Source organism: Oryza brachyantha, chromosome 2 (genome assembly GCF_000231095.2).
Source record: "Oryza brachyantha chromosome 2, ObraRS2, whole genome shotgun sequence".
Lineage (NCBI taxonomy): Eukaryota > Viridiplantae > Streptophyta > Magnoliopsida > Poales > Poaceae > Oryza > Oryza brachyantha.
In genome coordinates this window covers 926,385-945,299 of record NC_023164.2, presented here as the reverse complement: position 1 = coordinate 945,299, position 18,915 = coordinate 926,385, and the positions used below count along the sequence as shown (strand labels likewise).

At 42.1% G+C, this 18,915-nt stretch overlaps 2 protein-coding genes across 5 annotated transcripts; one reads left to right on the top strand and one right to left on the bottom strand.

The window, feature by feature from the left end:
* Positions 1-2,233: 2,233 nt before the first annotated feature.
* On the bottom strand, positions 2,234-14,572 carry LOC102715641. Of its 4 annotated transcripts, none has more exons than XR_005811097.1 (21): positions 13,153-14,572; positions 12,645-12,938; positions 12,298-12,549; positions 12,047-12,179; positions 11,816-11,955; positions 11,096-11,729; positions 10,772-10,836; positions 10,590-10,691; positions 10,265-10,407; positions 9,612-9,667; positions 7,860-8,512; positions 7,579-7,769; positions 7,172-7,466; positions 6,374-6,661; positions 6,158-6,267; positions 5,143-5,473; positions 4,355-4,756; positions 3,831-4,068; positions 3,659-3,728; positions 2,691-2,847; positions 2,234-2,596 (listed from the first exon to the last, which is right to left on the bottom strand). XR_005811097.1 is itself a non-coding variant. In XM_015833750.2 (20 exons), the coding sequence occupies exons 1-19, from the start codon at positions 14,569-14,571 to the stop codon at positions 3,703-3,705; spliced, it is 5,772 nt and encodes a 1,923-aa protein (XP_015689236.2). In that variant the 5' UTR covers position 14,572; the 3' UTR covers positions 3,139-3,410; positions 3,666-3,702. The 4 variants fall into 4 exon arrangements, 1 of the variants encoding a protein (XP_015689236.2); XR_005811096.1 differs by having other exon boundaries at positions 3,666-3,728; XR_005811098.1 differs by lacking the exon at positions 3,659-3,728.
* Positions 14,573-16,754: 2,182 nt separating this feature from the next.
* Positions 16,755-18,635, top strand: LOC102715368 (L-gulonolactone oxidase 5-like). Its single transcript, XM_006646752.2, has 2 exons — positions 16,755-17,709; positions 17,794-18,635. Exons 1-2 carry the CDS (start codon positions 16,755-16,757, stop codon positions 18,633-18,635), a joined length of 1,797 nt encoding a protein of 598 aa, XP_006646815.2.
* The last annotated feature ends 280 nt before the right edge of the window (positions 18,636-18,915 follow it).

Sequence of the window (18,915 nt, the reverse complement as noted above, 5' to 3'; positions counted from 1 at the left end):
GTGTAATTAGTTTTTAATGCTTCATTTTGTCCGTAACCGTGTAATTATTTTATCTATATTTAATGTTTCATTTAGATGTTTAAAGATTCGATGTGATGTTTTTAAACTTTTTGGGAACTAAACGAGGCCTAATATTCGTATTCGTATTTCAAATTCTAACATGAATTCGAATTACGATGGATTTTTTTCCTAAGTTGAAAAGTTTTATGTGTTGTGTACTGGATCAAAGACTCTGCCGCTTTGCTTCTCGACGAGTCCGAATCGAATTGGGGATTCGGATTCGGACATGGCGCCAATGGCCTATACTCACCTTTTTATTTGACGCGGGAGTAGCCGATCAAGGTTTCTTCACTCTGCCATGGCTGCCCCAGAGCGGAAGCGCAGCGCCGACGCGCCGCCTTGCCCCACCGCCAAGCGCGTCCGCTTAACGCCATGCGACGGCGAGGTGGCGGCGCAGGGGCCGCTGCAGTTAGACGACGCCCTCCGCCGCATCTTCCCTGACGCCGAGCCCCGGGAACTCGAGGCCTGCTGCCTCGCCGCCTCCGAAGGCGAGGGCCTCGACGCGACCGTGCAGGCCAGGGACGCGCTGGCGGCGCGGATCACTCGCGCTGCGCGGGACGGCAGCGGCGCCGTGGCGGTCCAGTGCTCCGGCGCCGTCGCGGAGCACATGGCGGCGGCGACCGGCGAGGCCGACGCCAGGAGCCGCGCGTCGTGGATCCTAGGGGTGATCGAGGCCGCCGTCGCCGCGCGCGAGGCCACTGTCGTGCACAACGAGAACGCGGCAGCGCTTAGGGAGGAGCTTGAGCTCGCCGTGGCGGCCATGAGGAGGAGGGTGGCGGAGCTGGAGGCGGTCAACTTCGCGCTCCGCGTCCGGCTGCATGCGCGCCATCGCCGCCGGTAAATTCCCCGGACGTACCCTTCGCCCGACGGCCGATGCGATTTGATCATTTGAGACTGTAACCACCTCGTTTAACCCTGGAACTAGGCTTGGATCCCCAACATATGGGCTCCCATTATTTAGCTTTTTAGAAGAAAAAGTGATGACATGTTTTTACAGCCCAAAGTAAAACTTTTATATATATGTGCATAGTAACTAAAAATAGTAACTTGAAAGTTATAAAAAACATGATGAAAAAATAATAAAATCAAGACTAAAATTAAGTTCTAAAATTCAAATTTTAGCTTATAAGCCGTTGTAACTGTGAACCGATGGGAGCAATCTAACGGCTATCATGTGTTATAGATCCACGTGACAGTGTATGTAACGACGTTATTATTATGGTAAAGAACGTGACTACCAATATGGTGTGATTAACTCCATCCTTATTAACCAACTTTAAATGGATGTCTAATTTATAAAGAAGGAAAACCACCTATTTATGATCAAAGTTATAAAAACATAGCCATATAACTTACTGCCTCTATCCCAAAAATAAGATTATTTTTCAGTTTTTGATACAATGTTTTGACTCTTCGTCTTATTTGAATTTTTTTACGATTAATATTTTTATTCTTACTAAATGATAAAACATGAATAGTACTTTATGCTTGACTAATTTTTTAAAGTTTTTTTACAAATTTTTTAAATAAAACAAATGGTCAAACGTTGGACACGAAAAAACGAAAAATAAAATTATTATAGGACGGAGGTAGTATATGGCATATATAATCTTATATATTAAGATACTAATGTTTTACCGGCTCTACCCAAATGCATATTAGTATGTACTTATAGCAATTATTGGCTGTATACTACCATGTTTGGTTTTTCTTTTCTCTATTTGAATTTTATTGTTTTAGTTATAGCTGAATTTACTTGAGATTTAAATATGAACCATAAAAATCTGTGGTTACACGTCACAAGTCGTAATACACACACTTTTCCATAACGTTGACAACAAATCATGGGGTTCACAGCTCCTTTTTAAAAAAGAAAAATCCAGAGGTTCCTTCCTGCCAATGCTGTTCCTTTGCGATTTAGATTTTTATTGGAAAGCCTCTCCTGTTTGCTTGGAGGCTGACTAGCTGTGAATGCGAGTTCATAAAAACTTTATGGTGATTTTGTTGTTACAGCAGTTTGCTGCGAGACTAAAAATATGATATTGTTTAGCAAACAGCAAGCCTAAACAATACTCCTCGGTTTTATATTTCAATTCCCTTTAGATTTATCCTAGGTACAACTTATTTCAAGTTTAACCAAATTTATTTTAAAAAAAACATAGCAATATTTCCAACACAAAATAAATGTACTATAAAGAATGATCCAACTTGAAGTTTAACTTATTACAAACCCAAAATGACTTTAGTATGAAATGGTGGTTGTATTTTGCAGCAACACCGGTTGATCAAAAATCATGTAACTAACTGATTTTTAGTATCTCATTTGCTATACATGCCAGCGCTCCTGTGTACCTCACAGTTTACAAAAAGGAAAAGAAGTGCGGATGGCGTCATCATGTGTTCGTCTCTGTACAAATTTCTATTACGATGAACTGCCCCCACAAAAATTTACTATCACATCTTGTGTTCTAAAGTTACAGCCTTTCAGGGTTTTTTGCTCCCGCCTAGCCTTGGGATTTGCAATTCGTCTCCCTAGCTGAAACATGATCAAATTAAGAAACGGTGTAAGACAGAAAGAAGTGCATTAACCAGCTGAAGAAAAAAAGATGCTATTATCTCCTAACTCTTACCGTGAGAGAAGAATTGCCCTACTCAAAACAGTTTTAATGTATCACCACGATGAGAATCGAGTACCGAGGAGCAGCACGACCACATTTGGCAAATCAATGATAAGTTGAAGCTTCAACAACCATGATGGCGTAAAGCAAATCAGTTATCAGCTCGAATCTGGTTTCAGCAGGGAACAAATAAAAGGATCATTATCCCGCAATCGAGCAAATCTTTTACTCCCTTCGGTTTTTAATGTTTGATGCCCATCAACTTTTTGACAAACATTGGATTATTCATCTTATTAAAAAAATAAGCAATTATCATATTTTTGTGATTTATTTTATCATTACAAGTACTTCATGCATGATTTATATTTTTGCATATTTATACAAAAATTAAATAAGATAAATGGTCAAACGTATATCAAAAAGATTAACGGTGTCAAACCTAAAAAAACAGAGGGAGTATTTCAAATTAACAATAGAGCAAATCGATGAGGAATTAAGGATCATGTACAAACAAGTACAATAGAAATTGACAATCCCATTATATAATCCAAACAGTTTAAAAATACAGGACGTGAATAAATCAAGACACTCCTATCTATTTTCAAGCTTATTCCAGACATAGCAATTTCAATTCTTATTCCATGTGCATTCGTTTTGCATGTCTTCATTGATTTCCAAATTCCAGGTCTCCTCTGGTCACATTTTCTCTTGATCATGGTGATAACGAGGGTTCTAAATAGTTCAGTTAGGTCAACATAGATGATATATTACAATCCTTATCAAGTTACAGAAAAATGTAAGGTTCAGTTTAAGTCTTGCATTGTGCTTTGCTAGGGATCAAGAAACTTTGTTAAGCAATATAATATGGTTTTCCAAAAGCCACAACGCCAAATTAAATCTGTTTTGAATGGATTTAAAATTGATTGCAATAATGATTGTGTGCACGATAAAAACAGATAAAACTATACCAACAGACTTACCACTTACCATTGTAAAAATTGTCAAATTTATAGTAATATTTACACTATCGTAATTGATTATTCTGAGAACCTACAAAAGAACAAAAAAAACATAAACAGAGGAAAATTTTTCAAAATGAAGTGCACAGAGTGCCATTGATATTTATTTAATCAATGTGAAGCACGGACTCACTCAATATGCTTGACTTTGGCAGAAGTCGGTTCCCTGATTTTCTTGATATTGGATTCTTCATTTGCCATATTATCTGGGGTTTTTCAGTTCTAACTGGATGCTTGCTGGATTCTCCCACCGTGGTTGTTCTCTTCTGTATCTTTTCATGATATATTGCTGGTGGTGAAAGTTTCAGTGGAGATACAGTTTCTACATGCAAAGAGTTCTGTGGCCTCTGAAGATGATTCAGTATTTCATACTGCAAAAAAGAGAACCAATGTGTTATTATAGACTTATTACGGTACTCTAGGCCATGTTCACTTAGAACCTGTAAAACTTAGAAATTAACTTAGATTTCACAGTAAATTTGATATGTACTAAAAGTGGGTAGATTGTCATATTCATTACAAGAGGGAAAGGTTATAACTTGATCAAGGCTTCCAACTATAACTGAAATCAGTTTTACTCACTGGAGAACTTCTGCATGCAATTGAGAGATGTATGATACAAGTGGTAAGAAATGGACAATGCATCCATATTTTTACCCGTGACATCTGCTGAAGCCCACGAGATCTCTCGACATGGTCTGTTTCATGGGTATGATAGGTGCCATGCAATACCTCGCTTTCAGACCCAAAATGTTTCCCTAGCCCATTCTCATATATAGGTGATTTGTTCAAAGCTTGTGTATTACTAGTTGAAAGACAAATTGGGCATCCATTTTTGGAATCCCTGTTCGATGACTTGCTTTGTTCGGACTCACATTGGATATGAGTTGCATGTCCACAACTGAATACTCGTATCGCTGAAATAGCACTTTCTTTCGAAAGAGAGCAGTTGCATATGCAACATACAAAAGTCTGCGGCGCAAATCCATGACAAACCCCTCTCTTTAGTAAGCTCAAGGTATAGAATGAATCATCCTCAATTACTGACTTGGCAGTTTCCTGCAGGCAGATGCATAAGGTATCAGCGGAGCAATATATATATCTTCAGTACGGTGCACCCCTATTGTTTCCTGAAAAGGGTATCAGGGGAGCTAGAAACTCTTTTCTATCAAACAAAATATACAACGTTATTTACCCCAATAATTGGAGTAGCAAACAAGTGTTCAATTTTAAAAACACTAAAGTCTGCCGACCATTGTAAGCAACGTGTACTCCAGGACATGGTGTGACCACTCAATGCAACAGCAGCATGGAATTTCCTAATGATTTTACATTACAGCAGCATGGGAGTGCCTAAAGCATGAAATTGCTGATCTGTTATAGCACTAAGTAAATTTCATATGGAATAAAAAATTTCATATGGAATAAAATAAATATGGACATACCAGTATTCTTTTTTCGTAAAGATACATGGACAGCATTCTATGTATAACAAGCTTAAAATCACCAAACTCTTGACTCCCATTGTCAGATAATAGCTTTCCCATGATTGCTGGTAGGGGTATATGTCCAGCCATTGCCTCAATTATTTCTCCAACAAACTGTGAAAATACTCTCCGCAGTGCATTCAAGCACCTTTGGTAAACCGAAATCCTTGTTTTTTGTGAGAATCCTTTGTCCTTTGGCTGTCTATTCAACGTTTCACTCCCATTGGGCCTCACACCTTTTTCATGTACATCCTTGCTTCCGTACAATTTTTTCAGGGGCTCTGAGAAGCTGAATTGATAATGTAACAATATTGATGTCAATACATTTATGAGAACACAAGACATTTTTGTATGACCACAACAAGCCACAAACATGACAGAAACGGACAACTATAAAGAAAGCTTATGCAATTCACAATTATAGGTTGGTTATATCCTTTTAAATATGTAGATTAATCTAATGAAACTTTGTCATGAGGACATATTTAAGGGCTTGCTTGATTTGTCTAGATTCAAAATTATGGTTAAAAGAACTGATCATGTTACTATTTGTTATGACTATTCATAAACTGATGCGTCTGTAGGAACAGTTCACTAGATACAATTTGGCATCATCAGTTCATCTCCAACACTCTCAATGGCATGCATATGTATGTGGATACCAAATTTACTCTCCATATTTGGATTTTAAGTATACATAGTAACTCCCTAAAGGTGTTTAAGAGCATGCCTCAGTGATAAAACTGAACAGTACAATTTTCAGGGAAAGGGATAGAACAGCAGTATGTTGGTAAAAAAGCACAGCTTGCAATATGTCATGGGATCATATCCCTAGGAACAAGGAAAAATATCAGGCCATCTAAATAATGGTTACTTGTGCCACTAGCAAACCAGCAACTGAGATGCCAAAAATTATACTTGTAGCTTATAAATCTGAATAATGCAAGGAAGTATCATATGTAGCATAACTCACGAGTCAAGCAGTTGGAACCAAAGTGACTGGGACTCCTCTGGGTTTAAGCGTTGTGAATTCCTTTGACACAATCCGATGGCAGCACGTAATGCATCAAGCACTGGATGAGCCTTCAAAACAAACAAAAATATGTTGAATATGTATAGGTATAGGTAATATATAAATAGGCAGGTATAAGTGATTTATATCAAACACAGGGGCTAAAAAAAGAAAGACCTCACTCAGTTTTAAAACAACGTCTGGTTGCTCTATCTCAGATATACTCTTTGATGCAATCCAAGAGAAAGCATTTTCCACTGAAGATATAAATAGGCTGATTTTCTCATCAAGACCTGCTAGAATAAGTACCAGTGCACTCCCAACATCACCAACTCTCTCTTGCAAGAATGCAGCAGCATCTGTAACTCCATAATCTAAACAAAGATGCAAACACCGCTCCAATTTGTAACTGTCAAATGTCTCCAGAAACTTCAAAACTGACCTTCGCTCATACTGACACAAGAGCTGTACAATAAGGGTTTGTTTAGTAACAGTTAGGATGAAGATAACATACAAATTTGTTTTGATCGCTAGAAAATTTCAGTTACATACTGCAGACAATTAATTTCAAATATCGGATTTTTCAATATCATCAGTAAGACAAATTTTGCATCTCTTAAAAAACAAAGCAAAATAGTATATTCACAACAAAATGGAGAACTGCAAAGTACATATTTTATTAACAGTTATAAACACAATCAGATTCCAAAGCTCAAAAAAGGCATAAGACTTCAACCTTCAAGAGAATAAACCCCCATGTGCAATATGATGGACAAAGTACCTTTAATGTTCTACCATTGACATGTTTATGCTCTACAGAGAAAAAATAAATACTGGATGTGGCCATAAAGAACATTTTTCCCAGCCATGACATTTCACCGAACTCTTTTCACTTGTAACAAGCAATCAAACCTAAGACCTGAACAGTTAAGAAGTCTTTGACATACTTGGTTTAAAAAAAATCAATAGATTTACCTCCAGATAGAGTTCAACCAACTCATCAGTCACAATAACAGGATTGCGGTCCAACAACTTGGGAAGATTTAAAAGTCTTTGTATATAAAATTCAAGTTCACGAGATGAGTATTGAAGTTCCACCGTGCTATTGTTTCTGGTACTAAGCTCACTGAAATTCAGTTTTCCCGACAAGTGCACTTCAATTGCAGTTTTCAAAAAAAGAAAGAGGCTGTGGTGATCAGAATGAAGCTTGGACAATATTTGCTGGATCTCATCGTGGAAGTGATCATTGACTAAGACAAATGCACACTCCCTGAGAAAAGGCATAGAGAAGAAAATGAGCACATTCAATAGAAATACACACAAGCAGGCATAAATCTAGTTGAGGAATATGATCTACTTGTTAGATGAATTAGAAATTTCACCTGCTTAGCTTGACAAGCTCAGGAAAATGAGATATTACTGAGGAACGAAATGATGAAGCTTCGTCATCTGCCAATTCGGATAGTTTTTTGTTAATGAAGATAAAAGCATGGAATGGTTCTAGTGTATCCTTCATGTAACTTTCTAAAGCAGCCAAATTTTGCTTTCTGGTCATATATATCAATCCACAGGCCTGTATAATAACAAGATTATTCAGTCATAGGCAAGTTATTTGTGAGCATGTACCGTAACAGTTAACTTTCAAAGAGTAATGTTCATGAACCTGGTGAAAGTGAGCGTCTAAGCAAATATGCAACACATAATCGGAATTCCAATCAATTTGAGGAACTGCATCGAAGAGCTGAAGAACTTCCTTTTCTTTCTGATGAGTTGATGTTTTCTTGTCATCAGATGAGAGGATAGTGGATGAAGTAAGATATCTGAGAATGTGCCTAACAACTCTTTGAGATGCTTTTGCCCTTTTGTGGGAAACAAAAGAAGACACAAACTCGATAAGATGACCAAAGTCTTCTGAAGGCCAAATTTCTGACTCAACAGATCCAGAAACTGAGTGAATAGCCTCATTTTCCAAACCAACAATATCCACAATGGTGTCCACTACATTCTGTAACATAATATTTTCATTCTCAGGACTTCCAATATTACTATTGTTTCCATCCTCTGAGACACGTGCATCAGGAGTACTAGATGGGTTATCTCTAGTTTCAAATCTTTCATGTGCAAAGGCACATTTGAGAACCTCCAAAGCAGCTTCAGTATCCATCCATAGTAGATAGCATATGTTTGGGCATTTTCCGCATGAGGATTGGAAGCCCTTGTATACTTCAGTACTGAAAGTCTTCGACTCCTCAAGCAAAAATTGCAAAAGTTCTTCTCGTACTGCATGAAGGCGGGATTGGGGAATCATCCCATGCCCTGAAAAATAAATCATGTAGGAATGTCCCATCAAGATCTATTTTTTAAGAGTAAATTACCATGGGCCACTTATGTTTACCTATATTGCAATTTGGACTAGGGATAAGATAGCATTTTCACTTTATACCAGTTAAGTTTGCAATTTTTCACACTGAACCACTTCATTTCTATCTCTTCCCTTTCTTTTGAACTCAAGCTTCTAAACAAACCTGACGAGCTCATCAGCAAAAGAAGCAGCATGCAGCTCCTTGTCGTCCTTGAGGCAGTGTGACATGAGCTGGATTGAACCATCCAACAAGGAGCAGCCTCTTTTATGGAATTGTTGGGATGAGAGGACCTCCGAACTTGACATATGGTGGGCAGGGAAGGGAGGTGATGAGCAGTGAGTGCAAGCTTGTTCAGATCGGTGAGCACACGGCTCACGGACGGCAACCACCGGTGCGGTCCACTGGTGCCCGCTCCATGATGCGTCAAAAGTAGGTTGAGCTTGGGGGGCTGAGGTCATACAGTCGAGCTCGAGCACCACCAGTGGCAGGAAGCGAGAGGCTGAGGTGAGGAACTTGTTGGTGGGGAAGAAAATGAACTCGTCAGCATGAGGGTCTTACGAGCTTGAATCTAGCGGTGTTGAGTGAGGAAGAAGATGATTTGCTAGACACTAACATGTGGGGTCCCTAGTCCAAAATGAAAGTTTGGAAAGAAACCCTAATCCAAAGTGAAAAGATCTATTAATACCTAGTCCAGTATGAATCCTAGGTAATTAAAAATCTAGCCCAAGTGCAATTTACTCTTCTTATAAGAACATTCTATACATCAACTTCATGTGTATCCCAAGTGGACATCCTTATGAGAATGACCCAGTACCTGTGTATCTCATGGTAGAACTGAATTCTCTAATTTTATAAAAGTAGTTAAGCTTAACATATAGCTTTATCAGCGCATCTCTCAATTCACAAGTTCAGGCCTAACAAAAGACACAGCAGTATAGCACAGGGAAAACATAGTTTACGGTCCAACTACTAGCCAGTTTACGGTCCAACTACTAGCCTAGCTGAATTCATGAGATGGTAAACTATTTTTCACAAATGATATAGATGCTAACCTGGAGGAAATGCTAGGCCCTGAAAGCAATACTTCAGGTAAACAAGCATCCTGTAGCTGTTTCAACAAAAAATACTTATAGGGTAAGAGATTAGCTACATGTGCAGTACTAGTAAGGTACTACAAAAGTATAATCACTTCATGTATAGCACTTAAAACTAAGCAAGTCCAGCCACATAGTATTGTTCATACTTGCGTTATTCATTTGCAAAAAATTAATCTTTGCCGATACATACTATCAGCCATTTTGTACATGCTCATGTATAAAGGAATTTTCTATATAAAAAAAATATTGTCAAGACCATCAAGTTACATTCTCAATCATCCAAGTAAAACCAAGGTAATTAATGCTATTTTTTGACTGATTAATATAATTTACTTGAACGTAATTTTATCAAATACTTCAGGATAATGAAACTGTTATGTTCAAGTTACATATATGCAACTTATATAGTAGTATATATTACCTATGGTCATGGTGTTTACTTACTTTACTAAGATACTTATCACTCTTATCAAATCATTTTTTCCTGAACATCTATCAGGAACTTCAGAATAATGAAATTATGCTCATCTAACATCATCTTATCTACAAACATAATTTTATGGGATTTTATACCACTCCTACTGACCAGTGGCCACAAAATGACTTACCAAGTAGAAGCACCTTCTTTTCTACTAGTGTTCTGAATGACAGATAAAAGCTCCTCTAGAGGCGTGCGGAAATCTTTAAGACCTTGGTTAAACAAATAAATTAATGCACCATATAATCCGTGTTCACGACATAGTCTGACTACCTGAATAGAACAGAGCATAACAAATCAGGTTAAACAGACCGAACTTGAAACTACAACATTGGAAACAAAATAAGTTGAAAAAATTTATTAGGCATGTTATTTTATCAGTCGATATATGCAACAGAACATGCCAGATAAGACAGATGTATTTCTTACACTTCTTAAATGCAAACTATGTATACCTGATTAAAATCCAATGAAGAAATATCCATATGAAGAATGCATTGTTCAACTCGTTGCAACCACCCTTTGCTACTATAATGCTCTACGAGTGCTTGCATAATCTGCAAATCAGATTGGCAGAAATGTTTAGTCATTTGAAGACTTTCTACGCTAACATTAGTAAACCCTTGATGTAGCTCACCTCAGGCGGCAAAGAGCCAAGCATATCCTTCAATATATAGGGCTCTAGCACCTCCAGAAACATACCTGTTATCAACGTCATGTCAGTTTTGTCAAGCTATAGCAGCAATTTAATAACAAAAACATGTACCTGCACCATCTAACCAACTGGCACAAGACATATGCAAACAATAGGCAATAAATTAAGGAAGATCACAGTAAGTATCACAGAAGATCTAGATACACTCAATGCATAAGGGAGGACTGCATCAACTTCCACAGGTATTTCACATGGCATGAACAAAACAAATTTCAAAGCTAAACCAAAAGGAAAGGTTACACTTACCTCCACTTTTTGCAGCAACAAACTTAGAAAAGACTGTGTCAAAAAGGATGTCATTTCGTCCAATATGAACACAATACTCAACTGCAACCCCTCCTACACGTGCATACTGTTCCTCTCTCTGTGTCAGCAGGGATCTATCGGCATCTACCAGGCCATCTGATGCACCCCCTTTTCCACTATGGCTTGACAAAGCAATTGAAATGTATTCAAATACATAATGTATATATGATAGCAGCAACTCTACTAAATATGGCATTATGGCTTCTCGTATAGAATCAACTGTTCTCGGGAGATCAACGACACCCTGGGTCTGGCCATCATAAAGTTTCATTGCCATGTCCAGTGCACCCATCCAATCGCCAGCTCTCTTTAGTGCTTCAATCCTCTCTTTCCATGGAAGAAGTCGGGAAACTGTGAGGAAATTTGGCCCAAGAATATACACTGTAGCACCTCTTACTGCTACTGAATTGTTAAAATGCCTCTCTGGGTTACCAAACCTGTTAGAGAAATGTGTATGGTATAGTATGCTGTCATCGAAGACAAAACCATCAAGAACAAATACAGTCCTGCGAAGTTCATTGCCATCTTTGGAAAACAAACAGAGCTGCCCTCTCAAATTAAGGACAACCAACATCTGGAGAAAAAAACAGTGATGTGATTTTACACCTAGAAAAGGAGTATATGCTAATTGGATTACAGAAATGTTAGCTTTTACCATACCTGATCATCTAACCAGGCAACACCAATCGCTGCACTGTCAATCTTCCATTCTTTATGTTTAATCATCTTTGATTTAATATACTTTGCCACTTGAACTTGACGATCCCATGCAAGTGCAAGCCATGATACTTGTTCGTCATCTACAGTGTTCCATATTAGTCAGTCCATGAAAATACAACATAGAAAAGATAACGTGGCAATCTGCCCATAGATAAGGACGTCTAATCTTACCTATGGACAGTGAATCACTCGAGAATGTAGTGTATTTCCATGCAGCATATGCAATAGAGCCCTCTCGTGCTCCATCTGGTCTAGAGAAGGTTTCAATATGGTCAACATGATCAATATTGGTACGGAGCCTAACCTAACAGGATAAACACAGAACATCATAACTAAAGATTTAAGATAGTAATGGGCTCACATAATACATACAGCAAAAAAAAATTATAAAATGCTTCTAGAATTATATAAATGGTTTATACCACAAGAGCATGTTGGTGCATAATAAACATCACCACTACACCATCCTCCACTGGAGAAGAACCTTCATTGAAAAACTTCCATCCAGAATCAACTCCAACTACACCTCCAACAACACCTCCCATCATGCTGCTAAGACCACCGGAAGAAGTTGTCAGGTTTCCCTGGGTGGATGAGTTGCTAGAACCAAATGATTCATCCACTAGAAGAGGACAGGCTGAGAGCACAATTCCGGTATTTCCATCAAAAAGGCGCTGGCAAATTGTAGCTAAGTTTTATCAGGCCAGGCATAAATTCCATAGGGGATCAAGTAAGTTAACATATACATGCTGGAAATAATGATCCATACCTGGGTTCCCTTAATGGTCAAGCGATTAATTACTGGGATAATGGAAAATGTGTGCAACAGCACTAGCCCTTTTGAATCACCAGTAATGGCTTTAGATTGGCGGATAAAGCAAGCATGCACTACAGGTGCCGTGTGCTCACCATATATGACTTTTGCAGCTGTACCTTTCTGTACATCCCAGATTGTCATATGACCATCACCATATCCTACTAGAAGAAGATCGCCTTGCTGGTTGAAGCACATGGCAGTCACCGGTGATTGAGTTTTCTCACCTTGGTTCCAAAAGAACAGCATCTGGAATCATGTATATGAAACTTCAGAACCACTAGTACAGGGTGGACATCCTTATTTTCAACTCAACGAAAGCAAGAATTCCAATATGTCTAGCACTAAGTGTTATCTAAAGATTCATCTTTAAGCCTAGGAAACACTGAATCATCTTAAATAACATTCCACTTATAGCATTAACCAAATATAATAGTTATTCACGCCGGTACCAGCGACTAACCTTTGCATCTGTATCATCAGCTTGGTGGATGGAATATTTGCTTGGTATAACAATGACAGATCCTTTAGACATGCCCAGCGCTATATAGCTCTTATGAACTGTCAGCACCTGGGGAGAACCATGGTCCTGCCCAAATGACGAGGAGGACATGGCACGAGTTATAGGGTTGTCAACCTCAATCTGCATGTAACCAATAGCTGGTTGGCCCCTTCCAATCCCCTCCAGATGCATGGGTTGTGCTGCTGCTCCTTCCTCCCAGTGCTGCCCAAAAGAAGCCTGCCTCTTCTCAAGCTCCTCCGCCTGCTCCAATGGTTTCATCGACACCTTAGGCTTTTTCTCCGCTGTCTGCTCAGCTTTCCTGCTAATCTCCAACCTCTCTTCAATTACCTTATCAATAATGCTCTCAGATTCCAATTGCTCTTCCACGGACGTTTCGGATCTTTCAAATTCCAGATCATCATCAACATTTTTCTTGCAGATAGCCCCAGCTTGATCCCCAGCACCACCAAATTCTGTGAAATTTTCATCAGCAATTTGGTCATTGACACATTCCTCATCAGCGAGACCAATTTGATCCACAGGTTGATCAGTTTGTGCCGAACTTGCTCCAAGTTGCTCATGCTCGCTGATATTCTCACCAACAGCAGAAGCCGCAGCAACTTCTTCCACCGACTCAATGGGCTCAGATTTCTCCTCGAACCGCACTTCTTCTCCATGCTTCTCCGCTTCCAATTCTTCATCACCAATCCCACTGGCAGCTTCCTCGGTCACATCCGCATTAGCCTTCTCCGCTACTCCCGCCTCCGAATTTCCAGAGGAAGGGAGCTCCTCGGAGGCTTCGGAGCCGGAGCCGGAGCCTTCGTCTAGAAGCCTCTCGATGGGCGCAGAGGCGGAACGCCGGGACTTAATGGCAGCCGCATGGGGGGTGAGGACGGCGCGGGACGCGGCGGCAGCTGCGGCGAGAGCGGCGCCAGGCTTGGGGCTGGGACGGACGCCCCGGAAGAGCGAAGGGAGTGGCTTCGACGAGGAAGACGAAGCGGCGTTGTTCGAGAAGGTTCTCGACACGAGGGAGGTCAGTGTCGCCGACGGCGAGGCGGATGTGGATCTCCTAGGTGAGGCGGATGGGGAAGGCGAGAGCGAAGGTTTAGGGGGCGGAGCCGGGGCTCGGATGCTGGCTAGGGTTTTGAGCTGGGTGCTGCTGGTGATTGGTCTAGCGGGTGGCTCGTCGGTGTCGGAGTCGGACGACGAGAGGAGGAGGAGGAGGTCGTCGACGGCGCGCCGGTGATCGTCTCCGTCTCCATCAGATTCCGAGGCTGCGGAGGAGGCGGGGGACGAGGGGAGGAAGGCGTCTAGGTCGAGCTCCTGCGGCGGCTGCGGCGGCGGCTGGGACGGCGGCGTCGCCGGTGACGACGTCGACATGGAGGAGACCGGAATTGTGAACTGCTTCTCCCTTGTGTACGAGAAGAGGTTGCGAATGGGCCTAGTCCTTGATGGGCCTGAACAGCCTTGCGGAAACCCACTGTTTTCTTCTCAGAAAAAGTCCATAAAAGATCCCTAAACTTAAAAGAAGACCATGTTTTTCGGCCTTTAACCGAAATATCAGAAATGTATATCAATAAACTCATATAATCCATTAAAAAAAGGTCTCAAAGTACTTTTCACTCATTTTTTTGACTGTTTTAGCTGACGTTAAGGCCTCATTGAATTAAAGCCCGTTAAGGCCTCATTGAAATGCGGGAATTTCAAATATTTTTTGAGGAGCTCCATTTTGAATTAAATCATGCGTCTTACAAAATTCATGAATTCCAAAAGAATAATAATTTTTCGAAATTTTAACATCCTCATATAAATTTGTTTCTACTTATGCTTATGAGCCAAAATTTGATTTTTCAAACTTAAATTTAGGGTTGTGGTTTATTTTTTGGCCTTGATTTTTAGACCATTGAAAACAAATATATAAAAGTTTTATTAACAAATTGTTTTTTATTTGCAAATACACTGTTTAGTTTTTTATTAAAAAAAACCAATCCACCACCCCCTAAGATTCTTTCTCAAGAATGACTGATTCTGAGGATGTTGTTTTCCCCTCGTATGTATAAGGGCTGCCCTTTTGTTTTGTTTTGTTTTTTAAGCTTAAGCTTCACTAACAATATTAAAATAAGCAAAGACACAATTAATTCAAGCAACCAGACTCTACCAAAGCATTGATTTGGCCCTACCAATGATGGCACCAAGCCTTTTTTTTGGCAAATAATGTACTTCCCCACTTTTTTTTATTTGATGCCGTTAAATTTTAAATATACTTTTAAACATTTGTTTTATTCAAACAATTTATGTAATTATTGATTCTTTTTTAATTTGACTTGTTACTAAAAATATTTTAAGTGTGACTCATGATTTTGTATATTTGCAAAAAATGAATAAGTCGAATGGTCAAATGAAATAAAAATACAAGTGACGGAGGGAGTATTAAGTAGCTGTGAATATTAGTTAAGGAAATGAGTATAATACATAAGATATCATGGAGTATAATACATAAGATATCATGGTTGAAATAAGAATATAAGATTGTCATGCCTAATCACCACCAACCTTGAATCATTTTCTCGACGAATATGCTTTCCGGTAGATAGCATGCAAAGATGGTCACATATTGGCTGGCGTCTAGCCGGGAAGGGAGACACGACAAAATTATGCAATACACCCGTGACACGCACCAAATCATGAATGCGTTATTCATAAAGCTAATCAATTCATGTATCAAAATGCAAGCAAGTTATATATTGGCTGCCGTCCAATTTAATTTATTATCTCGAATTAATTATACCTTCACCTTTTTATTTGACCTAATTAACTTTTATATGATCATATATTTTATTCAAAATATGTATACAAATATGCACATAATAGATCACACTTAAAATATATTTGATGATAAAATGTCACAGCAGAATTATTAATAATTATGCAACCTTTTAAATTAATACGAATTATTTTCACCCCTTTATTTCATATTGTAAGACGTTTTAGTTGTGTCTAAATTTATTTATCAATTGTTGTATATTATTTATATATGACTCTATATGAATGTAGCGAAGTTTTATATTAGGGAGCAGAAGGAGTAAAGGTTAACTTTATTTAAAAAGAGCAATTTTAAAAGCATCAGGAGATATCACTATTTTCTATATAAAATTTTGGTATCTCTTAGTAACTTAGTACCTTAAATACTACAAGGTACTAAATTTTACATGGAAAACAGTAGTATCTTATGGTCCTCTACAAGAATAGGAAAATGTTCATTTAAAAAAAAGCATTTTTTCCATTTTTAAGAAGATACCATGAGATATAACTGTTTTTTACATAGAAAACAGTGGTACTTCTTATTACCTTTTTAAGGATGATAAAATTGCTCTTTAAAAAGATACAAGTTTTAAAGATCAATTTTACCATTATTAAGAAGGTATTATGAGGTACCACTGTTTTCTATATTAAATTTGACCTACCTCCTCCTTAATGAGGGGAAAAATTACTCTTATATCATGCACACACGCATTGACGCGTCATTAGTTTGCATGTGCGAATAGCGGATAGCCGGAGACACCATGCAAGGTTCAGGGGTAACAGAGAACCGCGCTGTCCATGGCCTCCTCGTCGCCGCCGTGGTGGTGCAGTGCCTCCTCGCCGCCGGTGGCAGCCCGCCGCCGGACCCAGTCCAGTGTGCATCGGGGACGACGGATTGCACGGTGACCAACGCGTACGGCGTGTTCCCGGACCGGTCCACGTGCTGCGCGGCTGCCGCGGCGTACCCGGCGTCGGAGAAGGAGCTCCTCCGCGTGGTCGCCGGCGCCGCGGCGTCCAGGACAAAGATGAAGGTGGCGACGCGGTACGGTCACAGCGTGCCGAAGCTGGCTTGCCCCGGCGGAGGCGACGGCCATGGACTCGTCATCAGCACCAACGCGCTGAACCGCGTCGTCGCCGTGGACGCCAAGAGGATGGTGATCACGGTGGAGAGCGGCGTGATGCTGGCGCAGCTGATCGACGCGGCGGCGGAGGCTGGCCTTGCGCTGCCACACTCGCCGTACTGGCTGGGCGTCACGGTCGGCGGCCTACTGTCGACGGGCGCGCACGGGAGCTCGGTGTGGGGGAAGGGCTCCGCCGTGCACGAGTACGTCGTCGGCATGAGGATCGTCACGCCGGCGCCGGCGAGCGAGGGGTACGCCAAGGTCAGGGTGCTCAACGCCGGCGACCCGGAGCTGGACGCGGCGAAGGTGTCCCTCGGGGTTCTCGGGGTCATTTCTCAGGTCACTCTAGCGCTTCAACCAATGTTCAAGCGCTCGGTGGCGTTCCGGCAGCGCGACGACGGCGACCTGGCGGAACGGGTCGCCGCCTTCGCCGGCGAGCACGAGTTCGCCGACGTCCTCTGGTACCCCGCCCACGGCAAGGCCGTGTATCGGATCGACGACCGCGTGCCCAACGACACGATCGGCGACGGCGTCTATGACTTCATCGGCTTCCGGTCGACCCCCGCTCTCGCCATCCAGGCCAACAGGCTCGCCGGTGCGCCATCCATTGCCTGCACCGAGCAAGTATTCCAATTTTGTTGTCGCTGACACGATGTTCTTGATGTCGTGTTGCATGAAGAGGACGCCCTGGAAGCGACAGGGAATGCCGCCGGCAAGTGCCTCACGGCGTCGGCGACGAAAACCATCCTCGCCGCGCGCAACTATGGCCTGACGAGGCACGGTGGCCTGCTGGCGCCGCTCCCCGGCACGCCGGTGGTCGGATACCAGAACCGCATCCAGGCGTCGGGATCCTGCCTCTCCGGCGCCGACGACGCCCTCCTCACCGCCTGCCCCTGGGACCCGCGCGTCGAGCACGGCACGTTCTACTTCCAGGCCGGCTTCAGCGTGCCGATGTCCAGGGCGGCGGCCTTCATCCGCGACGTGCAGCGGCTGCGCGACCTCAACCCCGCCGCGCTCTGCGGCGTCGAGCTCTACGACGGCGTCCTCATGCGCTACGTCAGGGCGTCGACGGCCTACCTCGGCAAGACGGAGGACAGCGTCGACTTCGACATGACCTACTACCGGAGCCGCGACCCGGCGGCGCCGCGGCTGGACGGGGACGCGGTGGAGGAGGTCGTGCAGATGGCGCTCCGCAAGTACGGCGGCCTCCCGCACTGGGGCAAGAACCAGAACGCGGCGTTCGAGGGCGCCGTCGCCAAGTACGGCGGCGCGCGCGTGGCGGCGTTCATGAGGGTGAAGCGGGCGTACGACCCCGACGGCCTCTTCTCCAGCGGGTGGAGCGACCGGGTGCTCGGCGTCGCCGGCGGCGCCGTGAGCGTGGTGAGGGACGGGTGCGCGCTGGAGGGGCTGTGCGTGTGCTCAAAAGACGCGCACTGCGCGCCGGAGAAGGGCTACCTCTGCCGGCGAGGCAGGGTGTACCGCGACGCCCGGGTGTGCCGGCGTGTCGCCGATGATCTCTAGGCACACGAATACGTGTGGATATGCAATAAATGCGACTGGGTTTGAAAAGAAATTTGTTCGATTGAATTTTTTTCAAATGAAATTTCGTTTTCAAATCAACTCAACAGCACGTGGCCCGGCCCAAAAATAGAGCGACTAGTGGGCTGATTTGTGGGCCCAAATGTTCTGTAATAAATGGGCTGACTTATGGGCCCAACTGGACTCCTCGCCGACCACTAAACCCAGGGATACCCCGACGGTTTACTCCCACCGCAAAACCCGCGCGACCTCGCCGCCGTCG